The sequence below is a fragment of the Kockovaella imperatae genome (assembly GCF_002102565.1).
Source record: "Kockovaella imperatae strain NRRL Y-17943 chromosome Unknown BD324scaffold_17, whole genome shotgun sequence".
In the NCBI taxonomy this organism is placed as follows: Eukaryota; Fungi; Basidiomycota; class Tremellomycetes; order Tremellales; family Cuniculitremaceae; genus Kockovaella; species Kockovaella imperatae.
The window spans coordinates 299,631-323,305 of NW_019028957.1; the positions used below are offsets into that span (position 1 = coordinate 299,631).

The window sequence follows — 23,675 nt, forward strand, 5'->3', positions numbered from 1 at the left end:
CTTTAGTGATTCGGGGACAGGTCAAACCCGAGTGGAATGCCCAATTTCATGTTCGCGTTTGACTTTGATTTCATATCCAGCCATTTGACCACGAGATGAGATGACGAGGACGCAGTCAGGTATGGAGGACGATAAGACCGGAGACGGTGCGAATCCGGTAAGCTTATGTCTGCGTTGTGCCAGGATCGAGCTCATAAGTTGCAGGTCCTGGTAGCGGAGATCAACGATGTCAGACCATTTGCAAGACTGCTCAGAGGTATCGGTCTGAAGAACGTGAGCTAGCGCCATGCACACGCTTTAGATCTGCCTGTATTCAGGACGTTCTCCTTGTATATCTGAGTTCTGGCTGACATGCTAGACAGATGGCCACGGTGACAGTCAGCAAAGCGGGCTTCGAAGTGACCGTGGAAGAAGTCAAAACGTTGTGTGGTGAGTTACTCGGGTGTCTCGAGTCGGCCAGACATTGCCTCGGAAGCCGTAAGAACACATACTCATACTAGTTTGCAGCTATCGCATGGATTCCGAATACCCTCTTTCAGACCTTCGAATTCAACGAGCCAGAAGCTGATGGTCAAGGCCACGCTCAGCCGGCCTGCTTTGAAGTCTCTCTCGACGCGCTTCTTCAATGTCTCAACATATTTGGGAATGCCACGAGTGGCCCGGTAGTCAGTACATTCAGTGTGGGGACCAAGCGAGGCTGGGCTGGAGAAGGTGGACCAAGAGCAGAAGGCGAAGAAGGTGGTGGGGCAGGTGCTGGCGAGACGAGGGGTGGAGGTGGAAATGCAAGTAAGAAGGGTCGGACGGGGATGCGTATGAGCTGGCAGGGACCAGGACATCGATTGTCCGTCATGCTGTGAGTGGATGACGTCGAACTACCATTTGAATGGAATCTTGGGTCATACTGATACATCACAGGCAAGACGACCCCAAGGGACCTCTGACGACGTGCGAATTCAACCTATATGAGCCTGAGGAGCTCATGAATCAAGATTTCAACCAGGACGATTGTGTCCTATATCTCATCATGAAGGTGAGATTTCCGGCGCCGAGGAAAGGAGTGCAGAGATCTGCAGCGCAGTCGGCGTTCGACGACCGCTCACTGGATCCTCCATTCTCGTGATGGCGCGCCCTGCCATGCACGCACAATGCTGACCTTTCTCTCCCAGTCCGAATGGTTCCGAGACGCTCTAGCTGATCTTCCACCAACTTCTCAACGGATCACCTTGACTGCCACACCTCGCGATCGTCCTCGACCCGATGACGAGCTTGGAGCGACGATGAATTCCAACGATCGCAGGAGTCAACGTGCCGACGTAGGTAGCTTCGCTATCAAAGCAATCGGCGATTTCGGATCGACAGAGGTGCGCGAGCTCCTCTAACCATGGAAAACTCGGCTGATCATGTACAGCTGGACTACCCCAATGATAGGGAAGTCATGGATAAATTCGATTGTCCGGAAGAAGTCAGCTTTAGGTGAGGTCATGCTTGATCTCTTGACGTAGCGATTGACGTACATGTCCAGCTACCACTCGTCTCACTTTGCTCTCCTTACCCGGGCACTCCAGTCGTCCATTAAAATCTGCCTGCAGATCGAGAATTCCGGGTTCCTCTGCGTGCAGATCATGATGCCCGTCAGTGAAGGGGTAGCTATGGGGGGTCATTCGGGCATCTTAGAATTCAAGGTGAGTTGGACCAGCGACGCGCCACTTCTGACGGGTTCCGCAGATGCACGCCCTGGCAGATGACGAATCTTAGGGATGGAAACAGTGTCATATGTTCGAATATCATTGTAGTTTAGCCAAAACTTGGTGTTGTAAGCATATAGGCATTTCGCATAGAATGAAGGACAGATCGACCAACGTGAACGATGCATGGCTGAGACATGTATTGGATACAGCACTGCCGACTTGAATACGCGAGGACAAATGGGGGAGGGAATCGAGCATGGTTCTGATCCACGATGTGAGGTCGTGTGACTCGTGATTTGACCTCTAGTATCCGTGGCTGTGCGATCATCAGCTGCCTGACCAGGAGTTTCCGCAGTTCGCCACTCACATGACAATGAGATCCTTGGCCTCCTTCTCAGTGACGAGTCCACAATCGACCAAAAACTCCTTGACCTTGGTTCGCTGATCTCCTGAGAACTGCAGGATTCGACCAAACTCTTGACCCGTCTTGTTGGGCCCCGGCGAATCTTCGTCTGACGAATCGGCAGATGAAGCTACGTGTCCATTGCAGGCGAATTCCTTCTTCATCGCCTTGAGGAGCTTCTTTGGATCATATTTCTCGGGGACACCTTGCACGGTCGTCACCGTCTTTCGACCATTTCGCTGTTGAAGACCTGAAGATACGTGTCAGCAAGCGATGTAGGTGAGCGGGTCATCCGGACAGTGGCAAGACGTCGGGAGCCACAAAGAGACCGACTTCACTCACGGATATGGATTTTGTCACCACCTTTGCCAACGGAAGCTTCTATGCTAGGGGTTCCTCGACCACCGTCGAAAGGATCAGAAGTGTCAAAGGGGTCTACGAAACGGCTATGGTCAGCGCAGCCTGATGTGTCGAGTCCGTCGACGCACCAATCTTTGGGCCAAGGTTCGTAACCCCAGCGTTGGCCGGCGCCGGGGCTTTGGATTTCTTTGAAGTGGCGTCCACTTTGTTGGATGCTGCGGGGCGAGGCAGGGATGAGAGGTGGGAATGCCACAGTCCAGAGTCGAGCAGCGTGTTGCGGATCAGATTGAAGCAGAGGAAGGATAGTAAGTCCACGCGTTTTCAAGTGGAGAAGAGAAGACCACAGTGGTCGAGCAAGTATAGAGACAACCATCAGTCAGCTTATACATCCCCTCTCCTACGACGCGTGGGTCCGAGGTTGACCAAAAGGTCACCTTACTCACCAGTAGTGCTCATCAACTCTTGAATACGAGATCGCTTGTGGTGATTCTATGAGAGACTGCGGGGGGTGGTCCTGAGGTGAGAGATGAATGAGTTGAAGGGATGTATAATACAGAGGATGGAACAAGAAGAAGGGGGGAGGTTCGAGGGTTTGTGAGCAAAGAGGCTTCAGCGACCGTGGGAAAATATGTGAGTGACATTACGTCAGCTTGCCTTGACTGGGTGGCAAAATCAAAATTTCAGTCCAACCAAGTTCTATCCCATGTACTAGCTTTGAACCTGCCCCTCCCTCCATCCATCTTAGCCCCGAACTCAACGAGGTCCAATAAGAACGGGAAAGATGGCGAGAGGATCCGATCCATTCTTCTCTACTGCAGGGGAAGCAGGTCCGTCCAGGCGTTCTTCACACATTCAGCGAGCTCAACGCGAACGACCACCTGGGAGAACAGAACGTGTAGGAGCTCGTTCGGCAACACCTGCTTATTCGTCACGGGGACGAAACAGAAAGGGCTACAAGGGGAAGGCTGGAACAGCAGCAGACGGAGCGAAAGCTGGATCCGAGCATAGGAAGAAGAGAAGTAGTGCTTTCAACGTTGGACCTGCGCACGCGCCGAAGAATGCGTATCTAGGCAAAGGTGAGTGTGAGGGGTCCTATAGGGTCGTCACGCCTTGAGGGGATCGAGGCGAAGAGGCAGATATCCTCCGGGTTTTTCTTTTCTGCAATGCCCGGTGCTTCCCTGGATCTTTGCGCTGACTTTGGCTCGCCAGCGAAGAAGATCAAAGCCGACCTCATCATGAAGTCTAAAATCAAACGCGAGTACGCCAAAGTGCTCAAAGCAGAGGGTATGGAGTCCGATCGTCTCAAACCGAGAGGGAGGAAGGGTGAGAGTCAGTCCACCGCCGACCCTCCGAAGAATCCACCTGTGCTCCCTTCACAATCACCTCCTCTCCTTCCTGGATCCTCTCCGACCCTTGATGAAGCTGCGTTCCCCGCTCCTGGTCGACCATCTCAGCGTCAACGAGCCACGCAAAAGCCGTTGGCTGACAAAACGCGGGCGCTAAGGCCCCAGGATATCGGCCATCCTATGCCTCAGACAAGTCTGCGAGAACTGAAGAAGGAGGCGTACAGCAAATTTCACAGACCTGCCAATCGATCCGGCGCTACCCCGACTGGGGCGGGTGTTATGGGACATGGACGACGAGGAGGATCGCAGCCGAATCTTGGGGCGAGGATGGGCGTACTACTTGAGAAGATCAAAAGGGATAAGGCGGCTGCTAATTAGGGAGGAAAAAGCACGACCGATGCGGATCTGCATAATGCTTTGACGATTTGTAATGTTGGATTGCAATAATGAACCTGTGCATCTTTCGCCTCAGACAATGCCAGCATTGCAGTACATGAGCAAAAGGTCGGTCAGATGTCCCGATGGAGACAGATCCTAGTCTACAATTAGTCTACAAGAGCAAAGCCATTTAAGCCAACCAAGCAGCGATCAAACCGACGAGGCCGAACATGGCCGAGGACACGAGGGACACACGAGGATCTAAGAGGACCCATTCATCAGCGACGGTTCTTCGCAGAGCCTTGAGAACTCACAGGCCTCTCCAGAAGCCTTGGCGGCATCCGCTTGAGCAGCTGCGGCGCTATCAGTCGAGCTCGGCGCAGAGCCAGATATGGAGGATGACACCGAGCTGCCTGCTGGCGAAGCTGATGTTGAAACCGTCGAGTTGACTCCGGTGGCTTGGGCGACAAACGAGTTGAGATCAGGTGGAGCAGTAAAGTTATCGGAGGTCATCACACCAGGTTGAAGCATGGAAGGGTTCATCGACATCATCAGTCGAGTATACCTTTGTTCAATGTCAGCTGCGTCATGCAGAAACCACCCTACACTCACATGACATTCTCGATTATCGTCTTCCTCGGCAGACTCTCCGACTCGACAGTCGACATGTCAAAGTTGCCTCCCCACGACCAAGCGGCAGGTTGAGAGCTGCATGCCTCTTTGACAGCTGTACCCGTAGCTTGAGCCTCGGGACTCTGTAATCGAGTCAGAGGAACCGGACCAGAATAGGTCTAGGTCGATAAAACTCACACCCTGCATCCATCGCTCAATCCAGCAGTCCATGCTGTTTCCTTGACATCCTGCACTACCACTTCCCGCTGTACCTCCAGGTGCAGGAGCAGTTTCTGTCAGAGTGGCAGTAGCCATATTGGTCAAGTCGTTGGTGACGTTTGTCGTGGGTGGATTGACGACTCCAAACACGCCGCTCGCACAGTGTTTACCGACCGTACAGTAGTGAAACTGAGGTGAAGAGGTATCGCCAGTGAACATGGTGTCAAAGGTTGCCGACGCGTTGACTGAGGACATAATCGCGTTAGCAGTCGGCTGAGTGGGTTGCTTACTCACGCTTTCCAGAGTCAAATGCGTCGGTAGTAGTCGACTTGTTGCAGACATTCGTTCCAAGCTATGCCAAGGTCAGATACAGCCAAAGCTGGGTGATCGCTTCACGTACACTGAGGGTAGACGAGTGCTGATCGACGAAACGCGTCAGATGGGTCCTATTGTTTGATTGCGCACTCACAGGTCCAGCACCCCAGATAAAGTGCAGCATGTCACCCTTCTGAGCAGTCACGGCGAACGGTACTGTCCAAGTCAGCTGAGAACTGCAACGTTGTGGCCAGCTGACTCACCGAATCTCAAGACTCCCTTGGTCGGCGCAACGATGATTGTGTGGGTCATACCAGCTGCAGGCGCCTCTGTGGCCGTAGGTGCAGATTCATTGACCATGACTTGGCCTGAGCCTGTTTCACCCATCCCCATGGGCTCGTTCATGCCACCGCCAAAGTGAGCCTGACACATCTGGTGCAAGGATCAGTCAAGCTCCACCCTGCGGCGTCAACAGCTCACCTGCATGCAACTGTTCATATCGGATATCTCCGTGACCATCTTGTCCATCGCCTGCATCGTTTCCATTGGTGGGGGAGGAGAGGCTGCTTCGTGCATCATCGTCGTTTCTACGGGAGGAGGGGCTGACTCCATCATCGTTTTCTCCATAGCAGGAGCGGCTTCGTAGGTCATAGATGGTGGCGCGGCCATCTGATGACGAGCGATATATCAATAACAATCCTGGAAAAGCCAAGACCACGCACCTCTCCTCCGCAGCCCTGGTCACCACATGCACCTTCCGCCATACCCATAGCCGGAGGCATCGAGCCTTCGTATCCTGCGGCTGCGTCACCATACGTACGTGGCACGATCACGATTGGCTCTGTGTGAACATGATCCTGACGGATGCTGACTTTGCGAACGTGTCGGGGCTGGCTGTTGCGAGATTGGGGGACAGCGAGCGATGCTGTTAAGGAGGAGAGGATAGTGAGGAAGGTTGAGGCACGCATGATTGTGCGGGTAGACCTTCAATGTTTTGCAGAATGATCAGCAAAGGTTCAAGAAATGTGACTGGAGAGGACAGCAGATAATATGCGCCGTCGAGGCGACTTGAGTGAGATGTTTTGGGTGTGTGAGTCAATCGAACACAGTTCGAGGAGCGAAGAATCGTCACAGACGAAGATGGCTGAACGAAGAGAGAAATCGAGGGATGAAGGAAGTCTCGGTCGAGAAGAGGCATATCCTAAGTAGTCTTTTGAAGACCACCCACTACGCGATGGGACGACAGTCGTTTTTCGCTTGCGAGTCTGAGCTGTCGAGAGGCAAGCATATCGTCTCTCTGGAGACCAGGGTCCTGAAAGTAATCCTCTTGCTGCGCTATACGGGTATGAGGGGAATGGCTCGACTCGTCGCCTTGGTGAGTGGTAGTAACGGGGTTTCTTTAGTTGCCTGGCGACCGGAAAAGGGGTGGGGTGGTGCGACCCTTCTATTGGCTGAAGATCCCGTCTCTTGGCAGCCATCCGAGTCTAGTGCTCTGGGAAAGCAGTTCTAGTCTTTCAGACCAGCAGCATTTCGGTCTTCTTGCCGTCGGACCTCATGACGGCCAGCAGACTTGGCCCTCAGTGTCAATATCTTGCAGTTGGCTTGAGAGGGACTTGAGGTTGTGCCAAGCGAGTCAGCTCGACGACATCGCTTACCGGATCGTTCTACCACATGTATAGCCTTGAGCGCCGCCCATGAAGAGGACCTCATAAGCTGATGACATGCGAATTGTAAGGCTCCCCGTATAGCATGTAACATAAGAGAGGTCAGACAGCGACAGCATGCCCCCCGCCCCCCCACGGGGATGTCCTCACATTTTATTTATTCGATCCCTCCGCCAAGTCCGTTCGGGCGAGTTTTTGGTCTATTTCCCGAACTTTTGGCGACGATGCCGAATCTTGCAATCGCAGGGGGGTCAGACGTTGTCTAACTCGGTATATGTTGACCAAGTTGAGGAGCATGATAGAGGCAAGGGCGGATTATAAGAATCTCGCAGTCTCACAAGCATTCTACACGATTGACACTAGCTCACGGTTGTTGGAGCACCTCGACGACTGCTCTCGGATCTCAAGCTGCCCCTCGGAAAACAATAACGAACATTCCTCGGTCCGTTTCTTGAATCGTGATCTAAGATGGAGGATGACCTAGGTCACGGACATAGCTCCAAGGGGGCCACAAACTCAAGCCGAAAGCGATCTTACACATCCGAATCATCTTCGGTCGAGCCCGAGGTATCCCCTTTGACCAAGAAGCGATCTTCGGGCAAGCACAAGATCAAAGCCGGAGCCGATGATGGAGGCGACGGCCATGGTCAAAGACGAGCGACACAAGCCTGTGTCAGGTGCCGAAAGCAGAAACTACGATGTACAGGTGGAAGTCCTTGTGATCGGTGTGTGAGGTCAAAGAATCATTGTGATTTTGGACGGCCTTCGACGAGCGGAACGGATGCCGAAAGGAGAGAGAGTAGTAGTGCAACGGATGTCGCGACCGCAAGACTGGAGCAGCTTGAGAGTAGCGTGGCAAGCCTTTTGGCTGGTCTGGCAGGAGCAGGTGGAGCGATTTCTGGACATGCTCAAGCGCTAGCCTCGGCATCGTATCCCAACGGGACAGAGATACTTCATCCTCGATTCGCTTCTGGGGGCTCATCCTCACTCGGCCGACACCAACGCAGTCACTCGCCAACTGTGGATCGATCACATGCAGGACCCTCATGGCCTATTCTCCCGTCCCCTCTGCAACGTCACGGACATCCAAGCCTTCTACCACAGCACCCTTCCGCCTCCATCGCGGAAGAGCTCGCTCGATCCCACGTCAGATTCACCACTTCCCCAACCCATATTCTCGGATCATCTCATGATCTCAGCCCGTCTACATACACCGACTCATTCCAGTCAGTGGATCAGTATCAAGACAAGAAGCCTCTTGGAACCTGGACGGAGAGAAAGAAGGCGAAGAGCAAAGCTCAAGAGCCTGCAGAGAGATTGCAGGCAGTCACGGAGCAAGTCTATGATCCACCGTTCAAAGCGTTGTCTTATGACGTGAGTCGGGAGGCGTGGTGGTGCTGACATGATGCAGCCCGCAGTGTGGGATAATCGTGAAGCATCGCGGATGAATTCACCGGATCGAGGAAGCTTCACCCTCAGCCGAGATGAACCTGCTGGACCACCTCATTATCATGACTACAGAATGCTGAGGATACGAGCGACGCCATTGTCCATGGGTATCGTAGATCTCAGAGAAGCAGAGGCATTGTTTCAATTGTGAGCTCAGACTATCGCCTCGTCTGACTCTACAGCTTCATCGACCACTGCCACGCCTTCATGCCCATCGTGAATGTCGCCCTGGATGATGTTTTCAACGTCATCCGCTCTTCCCCAGCCTTATTCTCCAGTATGCTAGCCATCGCAGCCCGGTTCTATCCTCGAGCCACTGAACGGTTCTCCGAGATGCGAAGGGGCAAGTATCCTCCTTTGGACCCATCGGTACCTCGACGATTGGCTAATCTGGCCGAGATGCACTTGGCTTATACGGTCCTTTCGAAGAAGTTTGCGCTATCCGATGTTCAGGCTATTCTCTTGCTTGCAGCGTGGGGTCTCGAAGCGGACGGTGCTGGTCCCGATGCCTGGATCGTGACTGGCCATGCGGCACGGGTTGCGAGACGAGTGGGCGTTTACAAAATCCTCGCTCATGCCAATGAAACGGCGAAAAAGACCAAAAAGGGTACTGACGAGTGGTCCAAGCTGGAAGCGTTCTTGCCTCAATGGAGAACTTGGTTGTGCTGGTTTGGACTCGATAATTTCCTCTCGCTAGGCTTTGGCCGACCTCAATCGACCTACTTTGAATCGGTTGAGGAGGACGCTTTCCTTCAGATTCGGCTTGAACAACCATTACCTCGACCAGGTTCGCCGGGCTCGGTATCGATGCACGGAGATATCTTCATCGCCGGTCTAGTATCACTCGCTCAGATCGGCAAGGACCTCACCAAGTGGGGATTGATCCTGGCCAACCCGGAACGCGCAAAGGAGGATCGCAAGATGAGAGCCTGGGCACAGGACAAGGACCTGAGCCTTTCGGCAATGTTCAAGGAGCTCAATGGGAGGTTGGATGAGTGGTCGAAGCTTTGGGTGTGGACTGGTGAGTGAAGCGATACCAAAAATCATGCAGAAGATGACCGAGGTGCTCAGGATCTCCTTACGCTCTCTACCTCGGTCCATCGGTTAGGATTGCGCGGCTCCAGGCTGAACATCTACGGTTGTGTCTGAACTCGTACGCGCTCAAAGCTGGAGCGGATGAGGACGAGGAGATCGGGCAGTGTCTGAAGAAGGCGCTGAACGCCGCGATGGGCACCATTCAAACTCATTTTGAATCGAGTCAAACGGATCTCGCCTTGAGCTTTGCGACGGACGTGAGTGAGAGCCTGTCTGTGACGCTCATACGCACCAGTACATTACCATTGCCCTCGCCCAATCTGCCGTCTTCCTGATCCGTATATCAAAAGCCCCCGAACCCGTGCGCAAAGTCGTCGACGTTGATCTGTCCGTCGTTGCGCATTACCTCAAAATGTCCGTGGACCTGCTGGAATCCGCAGATGTGACTGAGATTCGTTTGCCCACCTTTCTCGCCAAGACCATCCGGGATATCGCCTCGGCCGCAGGTATGACGGCCCTCGGCCCATCAGCTTGGGACGTAGAGAAGTCCGAGAAACGACTTGGTCAGAGTCCACAGGCTCCAGGCGATGGTGACTCGGTTCTGGATCATCGTGAATCAACTGGCATGTCTCATCGACAAGACGACCCTCTCGGCTTTGGCGACATGGTCAGCGGAGGCATTCATGAGAATGGGCCGTCCCTAGGACCTGGTATCGGTGGGTCAGGGATAGGCCAAAGTGCAGGACCGAATGCTGGAGGCGATACAATACCCGACTATGATAGCATCTTTGGCTCTGATCGCCAGCTCATGGATCTGGGCTCTCTGCTGGGTCTACCAGGAGACAATGGGACATTGGGTCAAAATCAATCATTCGGCTCCGGGGATGTGTTCAACTTTGGCTCAGATGGGTACATGAACGAGTTTGGCTTCGCGATGGGAGGTTTGGGAGAGTTTGGTGCTTCTGGTTCGATGAATGGATCAAATGGTCTTGCTGGGCTGGGACCGCTCGGACCTCTCGGTCAAATGGACTTGGAGGGGGTGGATATGCGTGGCATGGAGGGAGAACTGGACATCAGGCCAGATTATCGACAGGACGGAGCGTGAGCGCTGTGAAGTATTGAATCCTTAGAGCGCATTGAATCGATGTGGCGAACGTGATGCTCGGTGGCGCTGTACATGCACCGCCTTCATGCACCGTTGTCATGGCACCTTGCTCGACGTTCTCAAGGACCCGTCTCACATGCTACTCTCGTACCTGTCACCCGCTAGAGGTGTAAAGCGTCCATGCCTTCTCCTTTGCTCCCCCACGCAATCACATAATGGCTGAGAACGAGTTTCAGCTCTTCTATTTCATCCAGCATCTCGAGCTTGCCGATTCTGGTCGACGTTTCAGCATGTGGTCTGGCTGAATAGGTACGGTATGCCACGATCGGCGCCATCTACTTACCTTGACAGCTCTTCCTTGTCAATGACAGATTTGCGAATGTCCCACAAGCTTTTAGCTCCGGAAGCGGAGAATGCGCCTTCGCCCAGTGCTGGATCCGTGAATCGCTTCGATTCAGATGACAGATCGGGGAACGGGTCCGCGCCAGGAATGTCGAGATTTCGAGACTGATGGACATCATCAGCACTGATCATGCTATGGGTATTTTTGCTTATCTCACTGCGAGGTTCCGCCTCATAACCTGTCCAAACGAGTCTCTTCGATGACGTGAGCTGGAGATAGGAGAGCAGTTTCAAGCTCACCTCGATCCCAGCATTTCATAGATGATCCCTGAGCACTTCTCGAACGTCTGCCCGAAGCATTTGATCAATGTCTCGTTGATCTTTGGTGGAAGGTAGCAGAAGACGCATTCCGCGAGAAACAAGGTCGGTACCTTGGTATCGAGGTAAGGTAGGAGCAGATCATTCAATTCCTTTGGGCTCGCATGTCTGAGATCCAATGGCAACAAGGTGTAAATGGGGGAAATGAGAGATGTTGGTGAAGCATTAGCTGCATCAGGGTGTGACGAAGCCGATGAACGAAGCTCTATGTCTGGCGTTATGTTTCGATGCACGAGAAAGGGGAGACGGCGAGGTGATCCGGTGATCTGCTTGATTTTGTGCGCGGTTGATGCTGCAAAGTCGACTTCGATATATTTCCGAATGTGAGGAGGATGAGGTCTTTCCTACGCCGTGGTCTCGTGAGCGATCTGATTCTGGACGACGAGCACGTCCCACACACCATGTACCTGAAGTACCTCGTGTCCGATCCAGCTCCAAGGCTGACTACCTGTCCACCGGCATCTCCACAGGAGGTGAAGAACCGATCAATCAGCAGGTCGATAGCATAAGTACGATGATGCGTTCCGATATTGATCAACGGAGGTTTACGAGGGCTGCTAGGTCCAGCAGCTGCGGAAGGAGTAGAAGGCGGGTGAAAGATGGGTGCAAATGTGTCTTTGAGGTATCCTTGATTCACCGCGGATCTTGAGCTCGAGATGAGCCTTCGGACCGCGACTCGAGCGATTACTTACATCCTCATAGACGCCGCATCGTCGTCTGTGCCTCTGACAGCTTGATCAGAGCTCATCTCATCGACGTCGCAGTGGGAGTCGAGGTAGAGCGACGAATGGCGACGATCCAACCGTCATCAATATCAGCTTCAGTCGTTCGTCATACTTTGTGGCGGTCTCGCGATTGGAATGTGGCAGAAGGCCTATAGTGAGATGAAAGGATTCACCACCGCTCGAGCCCAGTCGATTGTACAAGCCTCACAATCAGCGCTTGCGCTTGACTTTGCGTCTGTCGATCCATAAGTGCAATAAGGAGGAATAAAGGATGACCGAAGTTGATCGGAGAAGAAATCCTTTCAAAGACTGCCCCGCTTTAGACACTCTAGATACAGTAGGATGGTCAAGTACATTCTATAGTGTGGGAGTATTGAGGATCGAACATGATGCTTCCTGCACTCACAAGTTGCATATTCGCAGCCTAACCGTACACGAGACTTAACATCGCTTCGAACTTGCAGTGAAAACCTTGTCGCCCAAGTACGAACCGAAAGAAATCCAACGATGCAGAGCTCTGAAGGGACATCCGAGCAGGGGCAAGGCGGTTTGTCACAGCGGCCCATGAATACCGACAAGGATCCTCGGGGATCGACCTCGAAGAGCGTCACGTGGGGTCTCTTCAAATAGACATACGAGGCTATCATCCGCTCTGAAAACGCTCTCGATGCTTTGGCAGGGAACGACGAGGATACTTCGGACTACGAGACTGTTGTAGATCGCTTGAAAAGCAAGCTACGCGAGTACAACGACGCACTCGATTGGCAATTCAGTGGTCTACCTGTAGACGTCGAAGAGGCCACAGCCATCCTGTCCCTATGGGGAGAGGCAAACGAGCCCCCAGAAGCCGAGGACCTGACCTTCCTATCTGATCCTTCGCAGATTCAATGGCCGAAGCCATCCAAGAAGGGGAAAGAAACCATCGAATCGGTGGAAGCAGCAACGGAAAGAGCGGAAAGTTACCAGCTACTCGCTGACTTTTACGCTGAGACATCAAGCCAGATCTCTGATATGAAGGCGGACGACACAGAACCGCCGTCTCCAAAACGACTCAGAACACTTGCTCCAGGAATAACATCGGATGACACACTCGCGAACCAAATTCAGTGCGCAGAAGCATACATGTCACAGGACAGCTACCCTTGGGTAGGCCCCTCGGAGAGTGCCTTTGCAAACCTGCAACACCACTGTATCCAATTTGACAAGCAGCTTCAGGCATCCGGAGCTACAAATGTGCATGATTTCTGTAACTCTGACCAGGGTACAGCGATCATGAATGAGATCCACAGTGCTCAACATTCATTGAAAGACCCCTCGTTCAAACACTTGGACCCCATTCTCTGGTCGATCTACTTCGTAGCCACTACGCAATTTGACCACGAAAATATCAGGACATTTGAAGATGCAGTAAGCCAGGCAGCACCAACAGCTCGGTGGGATCTCTTTTTCATCAAGTGTCAAGACATTAACAAGACTGCCTCGGATGCCGAGGCCGACGGGTACCATGTCGATCTCTCACAGCGATGCAAATCTGCAAGCGAAGTCTCCCGCCTGTGCGACTGGTATCTGGGAGGTAAGAAGGTGGATACCGAGTTCGCTCGGTCTGTCGCCAAAAAGCTCATCCGTGATGAGCCGCCGAGCCCAGAATTTCTAGCAGCCCTGGGCGACAGAGATGATGTGAGTCTTTCAAGACGCAGTCAACACACTTGAGGATAGCATGTTGACAGGATGTGTAGGATTCTCTGGCTAGACCTCTTTACTCGGCGTTTCTGGAACATCTAGAAGCCGCATGATCGGTGCCAGTATGCGACTGCCTGGTTTCGTAGCACGTTTGATGCATGGTTTCAAGGAGAGCCCGCAGGTCTCATCTCAGAGCTCGCTGTAGGTATGCCGTCCTCTTGCTGGAACCCGGCAGAGAGGTCGCTTCCTCTGCATTTGGTCTAGGAGCGGATACTGAAATGTTTTGCATGTGGCGGGATGAGTACATTACTTGTTTCACATCGCCACACTCGGTTGTGGTCTCTTTGACGGGAGCCGTCCAAGCTGCATAGACTGGAAAAGCTCGATGCTGATCAGAAGCTAGGCCCTGAAGGGACATCAAATCGGGAAGACGACCCAGCTAATGCATTCAAGAGAGGTCTCTCTCTACCCCGCCTATCGGCGATCGAAGCCATCATAATTGCTCAGTTTCCCCGTGAATCCATTCGGCATCCTTTTTGGCGGAATCGAGTATCGAGATTGAAAGGTTTGTATGAATTGGATTGGATCATTGAGGATTGTGATGCCTCTGAAAGACTCGTTAGGATTCTTAACTCTTCAAGCCTATAAATACTCCTCCTCTCTCGCACACAGTACTCTGCTCCACTCGGTAGAGATCACGCTACACTCGCTACAGTACATACAGTCAAAATGCCAGGGAATTCCAGTCGTCGTTATGTCTCGGCAAGTTCCAGCGATGATGCCGAAAGCAGCTCACGAGGAACAGCAAGACGGCCCAGATTCGCCGATTTTCAGAAAATTCCTGGTATTGGAGCAAGGCCTAGAAAGAGGGTTGTCGTTGTTCAAGATGATGATCAGACAGTGAGAAAGGTTCGCCATAATGATGAGGACGATGACAGTGATGGTGGGGTGACCGTACGTGGTTTGCAAACTTCATCACCCAGAGCGGCGAACAGGGTTAGTCTTCAAGGTACTAAAGCCTATGGGAAATCAAAGGCATCGCTGCAGTCAGAGATATCGTCGAGGCCCATCGCCAGCCAGCAGGGCTCTTCAAGCTTGAAAATTGCTTCGCTGTGGAGTCGACTAGACGATGAGGCTAGCAGATATGCTTACGATGCCCAAGACCCCGAAAAGTCAATACGTGAGAGATCCGCGGCGTCCAGAATGCACAAAGCAGCTTTGATGAAACTCGATACCCATCTGAAGCGCGTGCCTGCTTGGATGAGGGACGTTTGCAAGAATCGTAGTATCAGTCTTCCTCGATTGACGGACGCGATACTGAACACTGACATGAGCAGCGTCATGTCTGAACAAACCTTTCTCGAAGAGGTTCCAGCAGATGTCGCCCTCCGTCAAGCCACGCTGTCTGCACAGGAGTGGGAGAACACAGAGGGTCATGCGCTTATCTTTCAAGGGCGACAGGCCCCGCGCCTGACTTCGGAGCAATCCGCATCTATTCAAAGAAAGCTCGACGATCTTCGATCAGAAACTGCCTTTTGGACCAGTGCATTGCCTTGGGAATACAAGGATGTATCATTTGACTGGAAGGAAGTCAAGGCTCTCTCTCGACTGCACAAGAAACCCGGCATGACGTTGGAAAAGATTCTCGTCGGTACGCTCGATCAGGACGTCGAAAAGAGATTTTCAGAATACGAGAGCAGTCGGATGACCTTGAAGTATCTTGAGAGTCGCCGGGGTCAGGGCAAGAATGGGCCTGTGGATCTCGAACAGCGTATCGAATCCATCGAGAGCTCCTTGGACGAGGACGCGGCATACTTCAAGATTCTGGTAGATGCTGTATCGAGACACGATTTGGCGGAGAAGTATCCGTCCGATGACTCTAAGGCTGATCCAGCATCGACTCTCCGTCTTGGCTCGAGCTTTGCTGCCCAGACGACAGGGCATGGCAATCGGAGCGGGGCACTGGGTACTGCTGGCAAGTCAAGGACAACTCGCCCAGATCACCGCCTGGAGATGCAGAAGTTGGGTCATCTTCCTGACCGAATTCGGCCCGACTATTCCCTCAGTAACGAGGACATCTCGCCATTCGAGAGGTTCAAAGACGCTTGTTCCGAACTCACAAAGCTCAGGTCTGCGCCTCAGACGGTAAGTCAAACGATTCAACTCAAGGCGAACGAGTGCTCTTTCTACCTCGACAGCTTGGGCAAGTCGTTCAAGCCTCTCCAGCCCATCGAGCTATCTGCCTCAATCATTGCGAAGACCACGTTTGACTCGACCAAAGAGACTACGTTTGCCAAAGTATTGAGACAGATCTCGGAACAGGATGCCTGGAAGCTGACTTACAGACGATGCAAGGCAGCGGGAGAGACGGAAGATCTATCCGCTGCCGATGATCTCTGCAAATCCGCACAGATCTTCTCTAAGCGGAGCGGCTGGACCTTGGATGAGCAGACAGTGACGCGAAGTTTCGCTCGAGCAATCAGCGGGACGCTAAACGAGACGCAAATACCCAACGATGAGGCTGTTGGGAAGCTGCTAGAGGCATACGACGAGTAGCCTTGCACGAGCATTCTCATGTCCTGTAATCGTCATCATGCATGACAACTAGCTCACAGCTTCAACCTCTTTCCATCTTCCGCACGATCCTTCTGCTCCTCTCTTCCCCTCTTCTGACCTCGATCGCCAGCAGCGTTTTTGCTCCCCTTTCCTACGACAGTCACACCCTTGCCCGTTTTGACCAATCCCTCGAGAGCCTTTTGCTTCTCCGCGCGGATTCCGCTCTTTCCACTGGCCGGCTTTTTACCGTACAATTCTGCCATCTCCTCCAGTCGCTTTCTCTCACCCTTTTGAGCCTTTCGACGTCGATTTCGAGCTGCGTGCGCTTGCTCGGGTGTCTGCTCGGATCTGGCAATGTTGGTCGCGGTGGGGGGCGCGGCGAAAAGCTCTTCCGGAGCGAGGAGAGTGGTCACGGCGGAAGTGGGAGGCAGGGCCGACTCGAGCGACGTGGTGGGGAGATTGTCAAGCGTGGTGATAGAGGCTTTGGGCTGTAGTGCCGGAGTCAACACGAGATGACAATCTATGGCACAGTCACTCACCTGTTTCGGAACAAAGTTGAGCGAGCTCAGCGCGTCCAGCTTGTAACAGATATCTTCCCAGAGCTTGTCAATAGCTTCATGTTCCACTCGAAGCTTTTCGTCCCTTGGATCCCTTGCTTTGCCGCCGGCTGCGGCGGCCTGGTACTCATCTTCGTAGATCTGAGCGAGGGATTTGGATGACTGAGTATCCTGTAGCTCAAAGTATCGCGAGGGAAGGAAAGGAGTCGGTTCGTATGCTCGTACACGGACGGGAGAGTCAAAGTTGTTCTGTAGGTGGTGTGAGACATGACTAAGGGGCACATTCAGAACCACTCACATCAATGATCCGCTTCTTAATAAGCTCTTCTAAAGTCTTGACGGTATCTTCTGTCACTACTGGAGTGACTTTTGCAACTTGCTCAAAGTCGAGATCTTCCTCCAGCAGCGAATTTTCGGGCCTCGCCCGAGATGTTGCTTCGCCAAGAAGAGTCCAGTCTTTCGGCCCAACAGCTTCTTGCTCCAACTGAGCGATCTGCTTTGCCAACGCCAGTTGTTGACGCTCATGAGTGGACAGATCTGAGGGGGAGTAAGTCACGATAATGAAGCGCAATCTGAGCAGCTCACCCTTGCCGTCGGTCTCTTCCTCCTCATCTTCATCATCGAACAGGTCACCTTTGAAACGCCCCATGACTTCGCGACCCTCCTCTTCGTCCTCTGCATCCTCATTCTCCGATGCCTCGACCTCATCGAACCGAACAATCTGCTTGCCTTTGCCCTTCTTGCCCACCTTGCGGTCCTTGTCTTTCGCAGACGGCTGGCCTTTAGCACGAGCAGCCCCACGAGGAGGCGCAAAGAAGTCCGAATACATCAGGTCTGATGAATGTGAGTTGTATCCAACGGCAACGGAAGCTATATAACATACCTTTATTGCCATCGCTAGCACCATTTATCATCAGTCCGCCGATGTCCTCGTCGAGTTCCTCCTCGTCTTCATCCTCATCGCCTCCGAGTCGACCACTCGAGAGTTGCCCAGCTTCCGCTTCTTCAGTCTGACGATTGAAATCGTCGATGGAGAAGAAATCGTCATCGAGCGTCGGGTGACGTTTCTTGGTCCTCGGTCGGGATGGACCAGCTTCGTCCTCGTCGAAGAGTAATGCTCGGTCATCTGGCTCATCTTCGCCTTCTTCGTCCAAGTCCTCTTCGTCCTCATCCTCGCCATCATCATCATCATCATCTTGCTCCTCATCCTCGTTGCTCTCCAGACCCTCTGAACCCTCAAGATCTAACCCATCATCGCTCTCACTTCCAAGCTCCAAATCTTCATCATTCATATCCTCATCTGCTTCGTCTTGCTCCTCTTCATCATCTTCTTCCTCGTCGCTGTCACCCTCCACTCCGTCGTCATAAAAGTCGACCTGATCATCCCCACTACCATCCTCTTCGTCTGAACCGTCGTCCTCGTCGCTGTCTCCCAAGTCCCCGCGCAGCATCATCTCCCTGAACTCCTCCTCTGTCATATCCTCCAGGTCATCTTCATCCTCTTCATCATCATCATCATCCTCGTCGCTACTTTCGCTTCCTCCCAACGAATCCTCGTCATCCATCTCCAAGGGCCCAACGTGCTTCAGAACCTGTACCAGGCCTTCATTCCGAAGCTCCAACTGAGCCCAAATTTGCTCGATATCCATCGCCTCAGTCGTTAAGCCCGATAGAGGTGTATAGGGAAGGACAGAATCAGGATCGATGGCTTCATCCTCCTCCACTTCTCCGGTTCCATTGGCCTTGTGCTTGCCATTTGCTTTCGCGGTGGATCGAGTGCTGATAGTTGGTGGTTCAAGAGTAGAAACAATGAACGGTTGGATATGAGGGTGTGAGAGCTGTTCGTACTCCAGAGCTGAAGGTATAAGTCAGATCCTGTTCCTATGTGTGCCTCATAGGACTCACCCATATCGAAAACATCCTTCACGACCTGCAAAGCAGCTTTAGCCAAATCTTCATCTCCATCCTTGGCCAAGACATGATATTTGCTCTCCAACTCGGTCTGAAGCGTTTCCAAGCTCTCAGGTAGTTCCTCGCGCAGGGATCCAGAAGCAGCGACGGACATGGTCTCCACTGAGCTCGGCTCGCCGCAATCGTCGTGCTCGACCTTGATCGTCAGTGTTCTCAGCAGAAGACAAGCTGCAAAGATTTCAGTCGCGGTCGGAAAAAATCACCGTCGATCCGATCACGTGACCTTTTGATATGCGGCCGCTCGATTGTACTCTATCATAAGGTAGATCTAGATTGTACTTCGTGATGATGGAAAGACAGGCATCTTCAGTGAATGACAGGGTATGCAGAACCTGTAAGCTGTCTCGCCATCTTCCGTACGCATCAGAGTCTGCGAGGATGTTCCGTTTAGGAGGTCTCTGCCACTGTGTCTGCCTCACCCAGATTTGATTCCGTGGATTCGGCTCGATGTCCATGCCGTCTTGGGGGTTACAATCTCCATGTTGAAGTTGATTCAGGACATGAGAGCAGCGGCGACAACGATACAGAGAGCCCTGAGAATAGTTCACACTGCACCTTCTCATCCGTCTACATCGTTCATCACTTTCACACGTTCTCTCAGCTCCACTCGCTCCATCATGTCTGCTTCTCCCTACACTGTCGTTTCCACTGACAGTGAGTTCGTCCAGCCCGTGTGGAGGGTCTATGGCTGAGACACACGCGCTCACCCTCTGGCAGAGGCTCCAGCTGCCATTGGGCCTTATGTTCAGGTGAGCTCCGCCTTTGCTGCCATGACTCGAGCTCACATTTGGTTAGGCTACCAAGTACAATGGCGTATGTGCAATCCGCCTAAAGGCCTCAAGCCCTTTGCTGATCTACGTAGCTCATCTACGCATCCGGATGTATCCCTCTCGACCCAAAAAGCATGGAAGTTGTTTCAGGAGGCATTGAAGAGCAGACTGTGGGTCAAATGCTAGCACAGGTGTCGTTGCCCTGACAAAGACACCTCTACAACCCAGAAACAAGTCTTTGCCAATGTCGCCGCCGTCCTCGCTGCGTCTTCTTCTGCGCCCTCTCACGTCCTCAAATGCGTCGTCTTCCTCAAGTCGATGAACGATTTCGTAGCCGTCAACAAGCTCTATGCGGAATTCTTCGGTGAAACAAAGCCGGCTCGAAGTTGTGTGGAAGTAGCTCGACTGCCAAAGGATGTCTTGGTTGAGATTGAGTGAGCTCAGCCCTGGATATGACGAAGAACCTGACGATTCCAAGATTCATCGCAGCAGAGCAAAAGTGAGGCGTTTGCGTCGCCATGAAACATATGAATGCATCGGGTGTGGCATGTCCCCATGATGGGCAACAGCTTTCACGCCACGCTGAGGCCTCTTTCGGTTCGGACTGGTGCCCGGCTGCCGGCTCTTGTTCAAGCGAGACGCCGACTTGTCAAGGTCGCCTGTAATTGGACAGGGACCTGGATCCTCGAGGCTGTTAGGTCGTATAGATGGCTACGAGACACATTTTCGACAAGTAAAACTTGGTTACTGATCATTCGAAGCCCATTGTCTGATCCACGATGACCGGAAATCTTGCCTTGTCGAGCGCGGGGAATGGTTTCAAAGGCTGCTTTATGCTCTTGACGAGCAGCGCCAGCTTGGAGTCCAGCTGCCTGCAGTGCGTGAGCTAGGCCATACTGCATGGGACTCACTCTACAGTCGAGGAGATAAGGTAGCCTTGATCTCCCAGAGCATCTGCAAGTTGGGCCTGATGATTGTCCATCAGGCTGGAATTGGGAACCACCAAGAGCGGTTTGGACCGTATCACTTCAAGAATAGATCCAGATCCTACCGGCAATGAGATGAGCTACGCTGCGTTGTCTCGTTCAGGCAGAAAGAGACCCCCACCTGCATGAGATATCACAGCGTCCGATTCCTTGATCAACTTTGACAGATCGTTCGTATATCGAAAGACGTGTACATTGACTTGTCCAGCGCCATTGTAGTCTGTCCAGGTAAACTCCCCACTGCCCTGCGCATCGATCTGTAGAACCGGTCAGCTGCCATAATGAGTAAGTTCCCCGTCTCAATTCACCTCTAGATCTTCAATCTCTTCATGTGCCAGCAGATCCGCCTTCCCATACTGTACGTTGACTAGTTTGATCCCCAGCGAAGGCAGGATAGACAGTATGGCCGAAGAGAGGATACAATTTGTCAATTCTGGGAAAAGAGTCGATCCTACTGTCACAAGGAGAGTATAGCTACCACTCTGAGTAGACTCTGAAGCAGCTGCCTTGGATGCCGAGGTTGACATACTGAGCTTGCAGCACAGACAAGGTCACAATGGATTGATAGTAGTAGCATTTTCAACCTGGCTGAAGTTGCGGATGATCGGAAAAACCACCAGTCTCGAATTTGTAGATTTGTAGGTCATCTTGACATTATACAACCACTTATCGACGTCCTTGAACGCCATCTTGCACCGCCTGAGAGCTCCTCTAGTGCACCATGAGAGTCTCATTGGCCCGATTGGCACGCATCCGAGCTGCTGGACGGATCAATGGCCCAGGTGGGAGATCCCGAAACTCTTACCAGTCGAGTGTTCAGTTTCAGGTTCAAGCCCTCAGTACGAGCTCTCATGCCGCCGAGACCTCGACCTCGACCTCGACCTCGCCATCGAACAGCTCCAACGCTGCCTCTCGGCCATCCTCCTTCAATTCCATCAATCCAGAAGAGATACAACACTTTTCTGGCCTCTCATCCCAGTGGTGGGATCAACAAGGTGAATTCGGGCTCTTACATCGCATGAATCCTTCCCGTGTAGAGTATATCAGGAGGAAAGTAGCTTTGGAATCTAATGAGGAGCCACCGTGGACGTTTGAGAAGAGGTTCGAGCATAAGGCTCTGGCTGCAACTCGAGGGACAGGTAGATGGTTGGAGGGGAAGAAATGTTTGGACATAGGCTGTGGAGGTGGTCTCTTATCAGAAGTGAGTTCGCAACTGGCTTCTATGGTTCTGGCTAAGTCGTGCACCTCAGAGTCTCGCTAGACTAGGCGGACACGTAACTGGCGTAGATGCTAGCGAATCAAACATTGCTATTGCAACGCTGCATGCTTCGCAAGATCCTCTCTTGCCATTTCAGACCGCTTCCGTCGCCTCCTCCTCCTCCTCCTCCTCCTCCTCCTCCCACTCGGCTGGAACCTCGAGGACGTCGTATCTTTCCGGATCTCTCCAATATCGCCACTCTACAGCTGAGACGCTGCGGGATGCAGGCGAGCAGTACGACATCGTATGTTCTATGGAAGTCGTCGAGCACGTCGAGCAGCCTGGCGAATTCATGAAGTGTCTAGGAGACCTTGTCAAGGTAGGTCATGACAACTTTTCCCTTTCACACACACACACACATTATCTATCTGAGCTAAAGGTGTGATATCAGCCCGGTGGTCACCTGATCCTTTCTACCATCTCTCGTACTGTACTCTCCCGCCTTCTCACTATCACACTCGCGGAAGATGTCCTGAGACTCGTCACTCCCGGAACGCACACCCATTCGAAATTCATCAAACCGGACGAAATGCGCCGCTTCGTCTTTGCTGAGATGGGAGGTTTCGATGTCTGGGAACAGAACAACGATGCGAGCGATGTCAGGCTGGATGAAGTAGGTTCGACCCAGGGAATCATCTACGATCCATTAGCTGGACAATGGAAGCTGTGGAGTGCGACGGAGGGGACATGGAGCAAGGCTTTAGGAGAGGAGTGTAATTACATGTTTCACGCGAGGAAGCGGAGGGAAAGGTGATGCAGCATGAAGGCGATTACCATCTGAGATGGCCTCCTGCATGAATTTCCACAGCGGTGACCGATCGGTTATCGTGGGCTCTCTTCAGTCGGTGCGGTGAGACACCTTTGCGTTCGCTCGCTTGGATTGAATGACGCAAAGAGAAGGGCGCATGGACACAAGCTCAAAGCGGCCAGGCGGTAGGCTCCCTGACGCCGAAGAGGCAGCAATGTTCACCTTTTACAATTTATTGCATGCAATGATTACCACTGGAGCGGACCACAAACGACCTAGTAGTTCTTGGCGGCGGCCTGACAGGCCTCTTTGAAAGCTGTTAGCTCGAGAAATTCTTACAGAAGGATAGCGACGTACTCAATGCTTCAAGGTAGTATCCACAAGCAGTCATGTCGCCGTTTGTAGCGTCCAAACACTTGGTGAAATCTGAAGAGTGGAGATTAGCATTTTTGGAAAGTGCAAGAACCACCTGACATACCCTTTGATGGGATGTCACAGCCTCCAGTCTGTTGAATAGACTGTTGAGCGTACTCGGCAGGAGGTGGCATCTGTTCCTGGGATCGACCACCGAACAACATGTTGGAGATTCCGTGTCCGACGACGGAGCCTGCGACTGCTCCTCCCATAGTGGAAGCGGCTTGAGCGAGAAGACCCGGTGGCCGAACCTGAGTGGCGGGGTTGGCAGCAGCTGATCATGAGCTGTTAGCAAGGGGCTCGGGATGGATATCGATTGGTCATCGGGATTTAAGGGAAAATGGAGATGCATTGGATCCCACTCACCCGCTTGGTTCTGATATGGTTGAGCAGTAGTGGAGTGTTGACGAGTTTGCTGAGCTGGGGGAGCAGCAGGACGAGCAGCAGGACGAGATCGTCCACCACCAGACTGTGATATGGAGGTCGAAGGTAGGATCAAGTGAAGACACGCAGGGTGGCAAGTGGATCGGAAGATGGCGAGTCAAGGTGAGGGACAGGACAGACACAAGAAACCGTCAGCATCGTATCTCTGTGAGAATCAACCGGGACGTTTTCTACTCACAGATCGAGGCATGTTGGCAGATGAGAGTGCTGAGAGAAAGAGAGAGAGAGAGGAAGCCAGATGAGAGTGTGTAGTTGGAAGATGTAGGCGAGAA

At 52.7% G+C, this 23,675-nt stretch overlaps 13 protein-coding genes across 13 annotated transcripts; 7 read left to right on the forward strand and 6 right to left on the reverse strand.

The window, feature by feature from the left end:
- Nucleotides 1–121: 121 nt before the first annotated feature.
- On the forward strand, nt 122–1,755 carry BD324DRAFT_653902 (Rad1/Rec1/Rad17; the record flags this gene model as incomplete). The annotated part of the gene is made up of 9 exons (XM_022018720.1): nt 122–157; nt 205–273; nt 363–429; nt 508–853; nt 916–1,030; nt 1,167–1,361; nt 1,409–1,473; nt 1,523–1,682; nt 1,726–1,755. The coding sequence occupies 9 exons, from the start codon at nt 122–124 to the stop codon at nt 1,753–1,755; spliced, it is 1,083 nt and encodes a 360-aa protein (XP_021868152.1).
- BD324DRAFT_206239 (translation initiation factor SUI1-domain-containing protein) lies at nt 1,697–3,084 on the reverse strand. The gene is made up of 6 exons (XM_022012178.1): nt 2,895–3,084; nt 2,637–2,666; nt 2,434–2,526; nt 2,056–2,341; nt 1,861–2,004; nt 1,697–1,804 (listed from the first exon to the last, which is right to left on the reverse strand). The coding sequence occupies exons 1-5, from the start codon at nt 2,905–2,907 to the stop codon at nt 1,992–1,994; spliced, it is 435 nt and encodes a 144-aa protein (XP_021868153.1). The 5' UTR covers nt 2,908–3,084; the 3' UTR covers nt 1,697–1,804; nt 1,861–1,991.
- Nucleotides 3,003–4,271, forward strand: BD324DRAFT_638889 (hypothetical protein). Its single transcript, XM_022017167.1, has 3 exons — nt 3,003–3,081; nt 3,136–3,527; nt 3,661–4,271. Exons 2-3 carry the CDS (start codon nt 3,233–3,235, stop codon nt 4,173–4,175), a joined length of 810 nt encoding a protein of 269 aa, XP_021868154.1. The 5' UTR covers nt 3,003–3,081; nt 3,136–3,232; the 3' UTR covers nt 4,176–4,271.
- On the reverse strand, nt 4,271–6,389 carry BD324DRAFT_206135 (hypothetical protein). The gene is made up of 9 exons (XM_022012177.1): nt 6,044–6,389; nt 5,802–5,990; nt 5,585–5,753; nt 5,407–5,537; nt 5,301–5,358; nt 4,986–5,251; nt 4,788–4,930; nt 4,490–4,740; nt 4,271–4,436 (listed from the first exon to the last, which is right to left on the reverse strand). Exons 1-9 carry the CDS (start codon nt 6,287–6,289, stop codon nt 4,366–4,368), a joined length of 1,524 nt encoding a protein of 507 aa, XP_021868155.1. The 5' UTR covers nt 6,290–6,389; the 3' UTR covers nt 4,271–4,365.
- A 766-nt stretch (nt 6,390–7,155) lies between these two features.
- Nucleotides 7,156–10,655, forward strand: BD324DRAFT_206404 (hypothetical protein). Its single transcript, XM_022012179.1, has 5 exons — nt 7,156–8,359; nt 8,397–8,581; nt 8,617–9,455; nt 9,506–9,726; nt 9,765–10,655. Exons 1-5 carry the CDS (start codon nt 7,454–7,456, stop codon nt 10,572–10,574), a joined length of 2,961 nt encoding a protein of 986 aa, XP_021868156.1. The 5' UTR covers nt 7,156–7,453; the 3' UTR covers nt 10,575–10,655.
- An 80-nt stretch (nt 10,656–10,735) lies between these two features.
- On the reverse strand, nt 10,736–12,042 carry BD324DRAFT_653907 (putative C-terminal protein carboxyl methyltransferase; the record flags this gene model as incomplete). The annotated part of the gene is made up of 6 exons (XM_022018721.1): nt 10,736–10,847; nt 10,918–11,081; nt 11,135–11,171; nt 11,217–11,638; nt 11,695–11,938; nt 11,987–12,042. 6 exons carry the CDS (start codon nt 12,040–12,042, stop codon nt 10,736–10,738), a joined length of 1,035 nt encoding a protein of 344 aa, XP_021868157.1.
- Nucleotides 12,043–12,526: 484 nt separating this feature from the next.
- On the forward strand, nt 12,527–13,812 carry BD324DRAFT_653908 (hypothetical protein; the record flags this gene model as incomplete). Its single annotated transcript, XM_022018722.1, has 3 exons — nt 12,527–12,635; nt 12,699–13,696; nt 13,756–13,812. The coding sequence occupies 3 exons, from the start codon at nt 12,527–12,529 to the stop codon at nt 13,810–13,812; spliced, it is 1,164 nt and encodes a 387-aa protein (XP_021868158.1).
- A 616-nt stretch (nt 13,813–14,428) lies between these two features.
- BD324DRAFT_653909 (hypothetical protein) lies at nt 14,429–16,255 on the forward strand (the record flags this gene model as incomplete). Its single annotated transcript, XM_022018723.1, has 1 exon — nt 14,429–16,255. The coding sequence occupies one exon, from the start codon at nt 14,429–14,431 to the stop codon at nt 16,253–16,255; it is 1,827 nt and encodes a 608-aa protein (XP_021868159.1).
- A 53-nt stretch (nt 16,256–16,308) lies between these two features.
- BD324DRAFT_584515 (Mpp10 protein-domain-containing protein) lies at nt 16,309–18,877 on the reverse strand (the record flags this gene model as incomplete). The annotated part of the gene is made up of 6 exons (XM_022013685.1): nt 16,309–16,743; nt 16,795–17,061; nt 17,111–17,349; nt 17,398–17,646; nt 17,696–18,667; nt 18,718–18,877. 6 exons carry the CDS (start codon nt 18,875–18,877, stop codon nt 16,309–16,311), a joined length of 2,322 nt encoding a protein of 773 aa, XP_021868160.1.
- Nucleotides 18,878–19,173: 296 nt separating this feature from the next.
- BD324DRAFT_638900 (Endoribonuclease L-PSP/chorismate mutase-like protein) lies at nt 19,174–20,107 on the forward strand. The gene is made up of 6 exons (XM_022017168.1): nt 19,174–19,437; nt 19,501–19,532; nt 19,579–19,596; nt 19,646–19,723; nt 19,782–19,987; nt 20,032–20,107. The coding sequence occupies exons 1-6, from the start codon at nt 19,263–19,265 to the stop codon at nt 20,054–20,056; spliced, it is 534 nt and encodes a 177-aa protein (XP_021868161.1). The 5' UTR covers nt 19,174–19,262; the 3' UTR covers nt 20,057–20,107.
- BD324DRAFT_638902 (glycosyltransferase family 28 C-terminal domain-domain-containing protein) lies at nt 20,108–21,165 on the reverse strand. Its single transcript, XM_022017169.1, has 4 exons — nt 20,848–21,165; nt 20,661–20,796; nt 20,465–20,600; nt 20,108–20,425 (listed from the first exon to the last, which is right to left on the reverse strand). Exons 1-4 carry the CDS (start codon nt 21,064–21,066, stop codon nt 20,305–20,307), a joined length of 612 nt encoding a protein of 203 aa, XP_021868162.1. The 5' UTR covers nt 21,067–21,165; the 3' UTR covers nt 20,108–20,304.
- Nucleotides 21,166–22,761, forward strand: BD324DRAFT_595332 (S-adenosyl-L-methionine-dependent methyltransferase). Its single transcript, XM_022013844.1, has 3 exons — nt 21,166–21,740; nt 21,790–22,116; nt 22,189–22,761. The coding sequence occupies exons 1-3, from the start codon at nt 21,261–21,263 to the stop codon at nt 22,549–22,551; spliced, it is 1,170 nt and encodes a 389-aa protein (XP_021868163.1). The 5' UTR covers nt 21,166–21,260; the 3' UTR covers nt 22,552–22,761.
- A 1-nt stretch (nt 22,762) lies between these two features.
- BD324DRAFT_638907 (hypothetical protein) lies at nt 22,763–23,669 on the reverse strand. Its single transcript, XM_022017170.1, has 5 exons — nt 23,582–23,669; nt 23,326–23,428; nt 23,024–23,233; nt 22,903–22,971; nt 22,763–22,852 (listed from the first exon to the last, which is right to left on the reverse strand). The coding sequence occupies exons 1-5, from the start codon at nt 23,591–23,593 to the stop codon at nt 22,821–22,823; spliced, it is 426 nt and encodes a 141-aa protein (XP_021868164.1). The 5' UTR covers nt 23,594–23,669; the 3' UTR covers nt 22,763–22,820.
- Nucleotides 23,670–23,675: the final 6 nt, after the last annotated feature.

Bases quoted from the DNA above. Each gene is read 5' to 3' on its own strand.
- BD324DRAFT_206239 (XM_022012178.1), bottom strand. The intron at 2,527-2,636 runs AATCCAAAGCCC...GCCGTTTCGTAG, and splicing joins AGTGGACGCCACTTCAAAGA to ACCCCTTTGACACTTCTGAT. The intron at 2,342-2,433 runs GTGAGTGAAGTC...ACGTATCTTCAG, and splicing joins TGGTGACAAAATCCATATCC to GTCTTCAACAGCGAAATGGT.
- BD324DRAFT_638889 (XM_022017167.1), top strand. From the start codon at position 3,233: ATGGCGAGAGGATCCGATCCATTCTTCTCTACTGCAGGGGAAGCAGGT. The intron at 3,528-3,660 runs GTGAGTGTGAGG...TTGGCTCGCCAG, and splicing joins GAATGCGTATCTAGGCAAAG to CGAAGAAGATCAAAGCCGAC.
- BD324DRAFT_206135 (XM_022012177.1), bottom strand. From the start codon at position 6,289: ATGCGTGCCTCAACCTTCCTCACTATCCTCTCCTCCTTAACAGCATCG. The intron at 4,931-4,985 runs GTGAGTTTTATC...ACTCGATTACAG, and splicing joins TTGAGCGATGGATGCAGGGT to AGTCCCGAGGCTCAAGCTAC. The intron at 4,741-4,787 runs GTGAGTGTAGGG...CATTGAACAAAG, and splicing joins ACGATAATCGAGAATGTCAT to GTATACTCGACTGATGATGT.
- BD324DRAFT_206404 (XM_022012179.1), top strand. From the start codon at position 7,454: ATGGAGGATGACCTAGGTCACGGACATAGCTCCAAGGGGGCCACAAAC. The intron at 8,360-8,396 runs GTGAGTCGGGAG...GACATGATGCAG, and splicing joins TCAAAGCGTTGTCTTATGAC to CCCGCAGTGTGGGATAATCG. The intron at 9,456-9,505 runs GTGAGTGAAGCG...CGAGGTGCTCAG, and splicing joins GAAGCTTTGGGTGTGGACTG to GATCTCCTTACGCTCTCTAC.
- BD324DRAFT_638900 (XM_022017168.1), top strand. From the start codon at position 19,263: ATGTTGAAGTTGATTCAGGACATGAGAGCAGCGGCGACAACGATACAG. The intron at 19,438-19,500 runs GTGAGTTCGTCC...ACCCTCTGGCAG, and splicing joins CACTGTCGTTTCCACTGACA to AGGCTCCAGCTGCCATTGGG. The intron at 19,988-20,031 runs GTGAGCTCAGCC...GACGATTCCAAG, and splicing joins GATGTCTTGGTTGAGATTGA to ATTCATCGCAGCAGAGCAAA.
- BD324DRAFT_638902 (XM_022017169.1), bottom strand. From the start codon at position 21,066: ATGTCAACCTCGGCATCCAAGGCAGCTGCTTCAGAGTCTACTCAGAGT. The intron at 20,601-20,660 runs GTGGGGGTCTCT...CATTGCCGGTAG, and splicing joins CGCTGTGATATCTCATGCAG to GATCTGGATCTATTCTTGAA. The intron at 20,426-20,464 runs GTGAGTCCCATG...CACGCACTGCAG, and splicing joins CTTATCTCCTCGACTGTAGA to GCAGCTGGACTCCAAGCTGG.
- BD324DRAFT_595332 (XM_022013844.1), top strand. From the start codon at position 21,261: ATGAGAGTCTCATTGGCCCGATTGGCACGCATCCGAGCTGCTGGACGG. The intron at 21,741-21,789 runs GTGAGTTCGCAA...CGTGCACCTCAG, and splicing joins GAGGTGGTCTCTTATCAGAA to AGTCTCGCTAGACTAGGCGG. The intron at 22,117-22,188 runs GTAGGTCATGAC...GTGTGATATCAG, and splicing joins GTCTAGGAGACCTTGTCAAG to CCCGGTGGTCACCTGATCCT.
- BD324DRAFT_638907 (XM_022017170.1), bottom strand. The intron at 22,972-23,023 runs GTATGTCAGGTG...TCCACTCTTCAG, and splicing joins CTGTGACATCCCATCAAAGG to ATTTCACCAAGTGTTTGGAC. The intron at 22,853-22,902 runs GTACGTCGCTAT...CAGCTTTCAAAG, and splicing joins ATACTACCTTGAAGCATTGA to AGGCCTGTCAGGCCGCCGCC.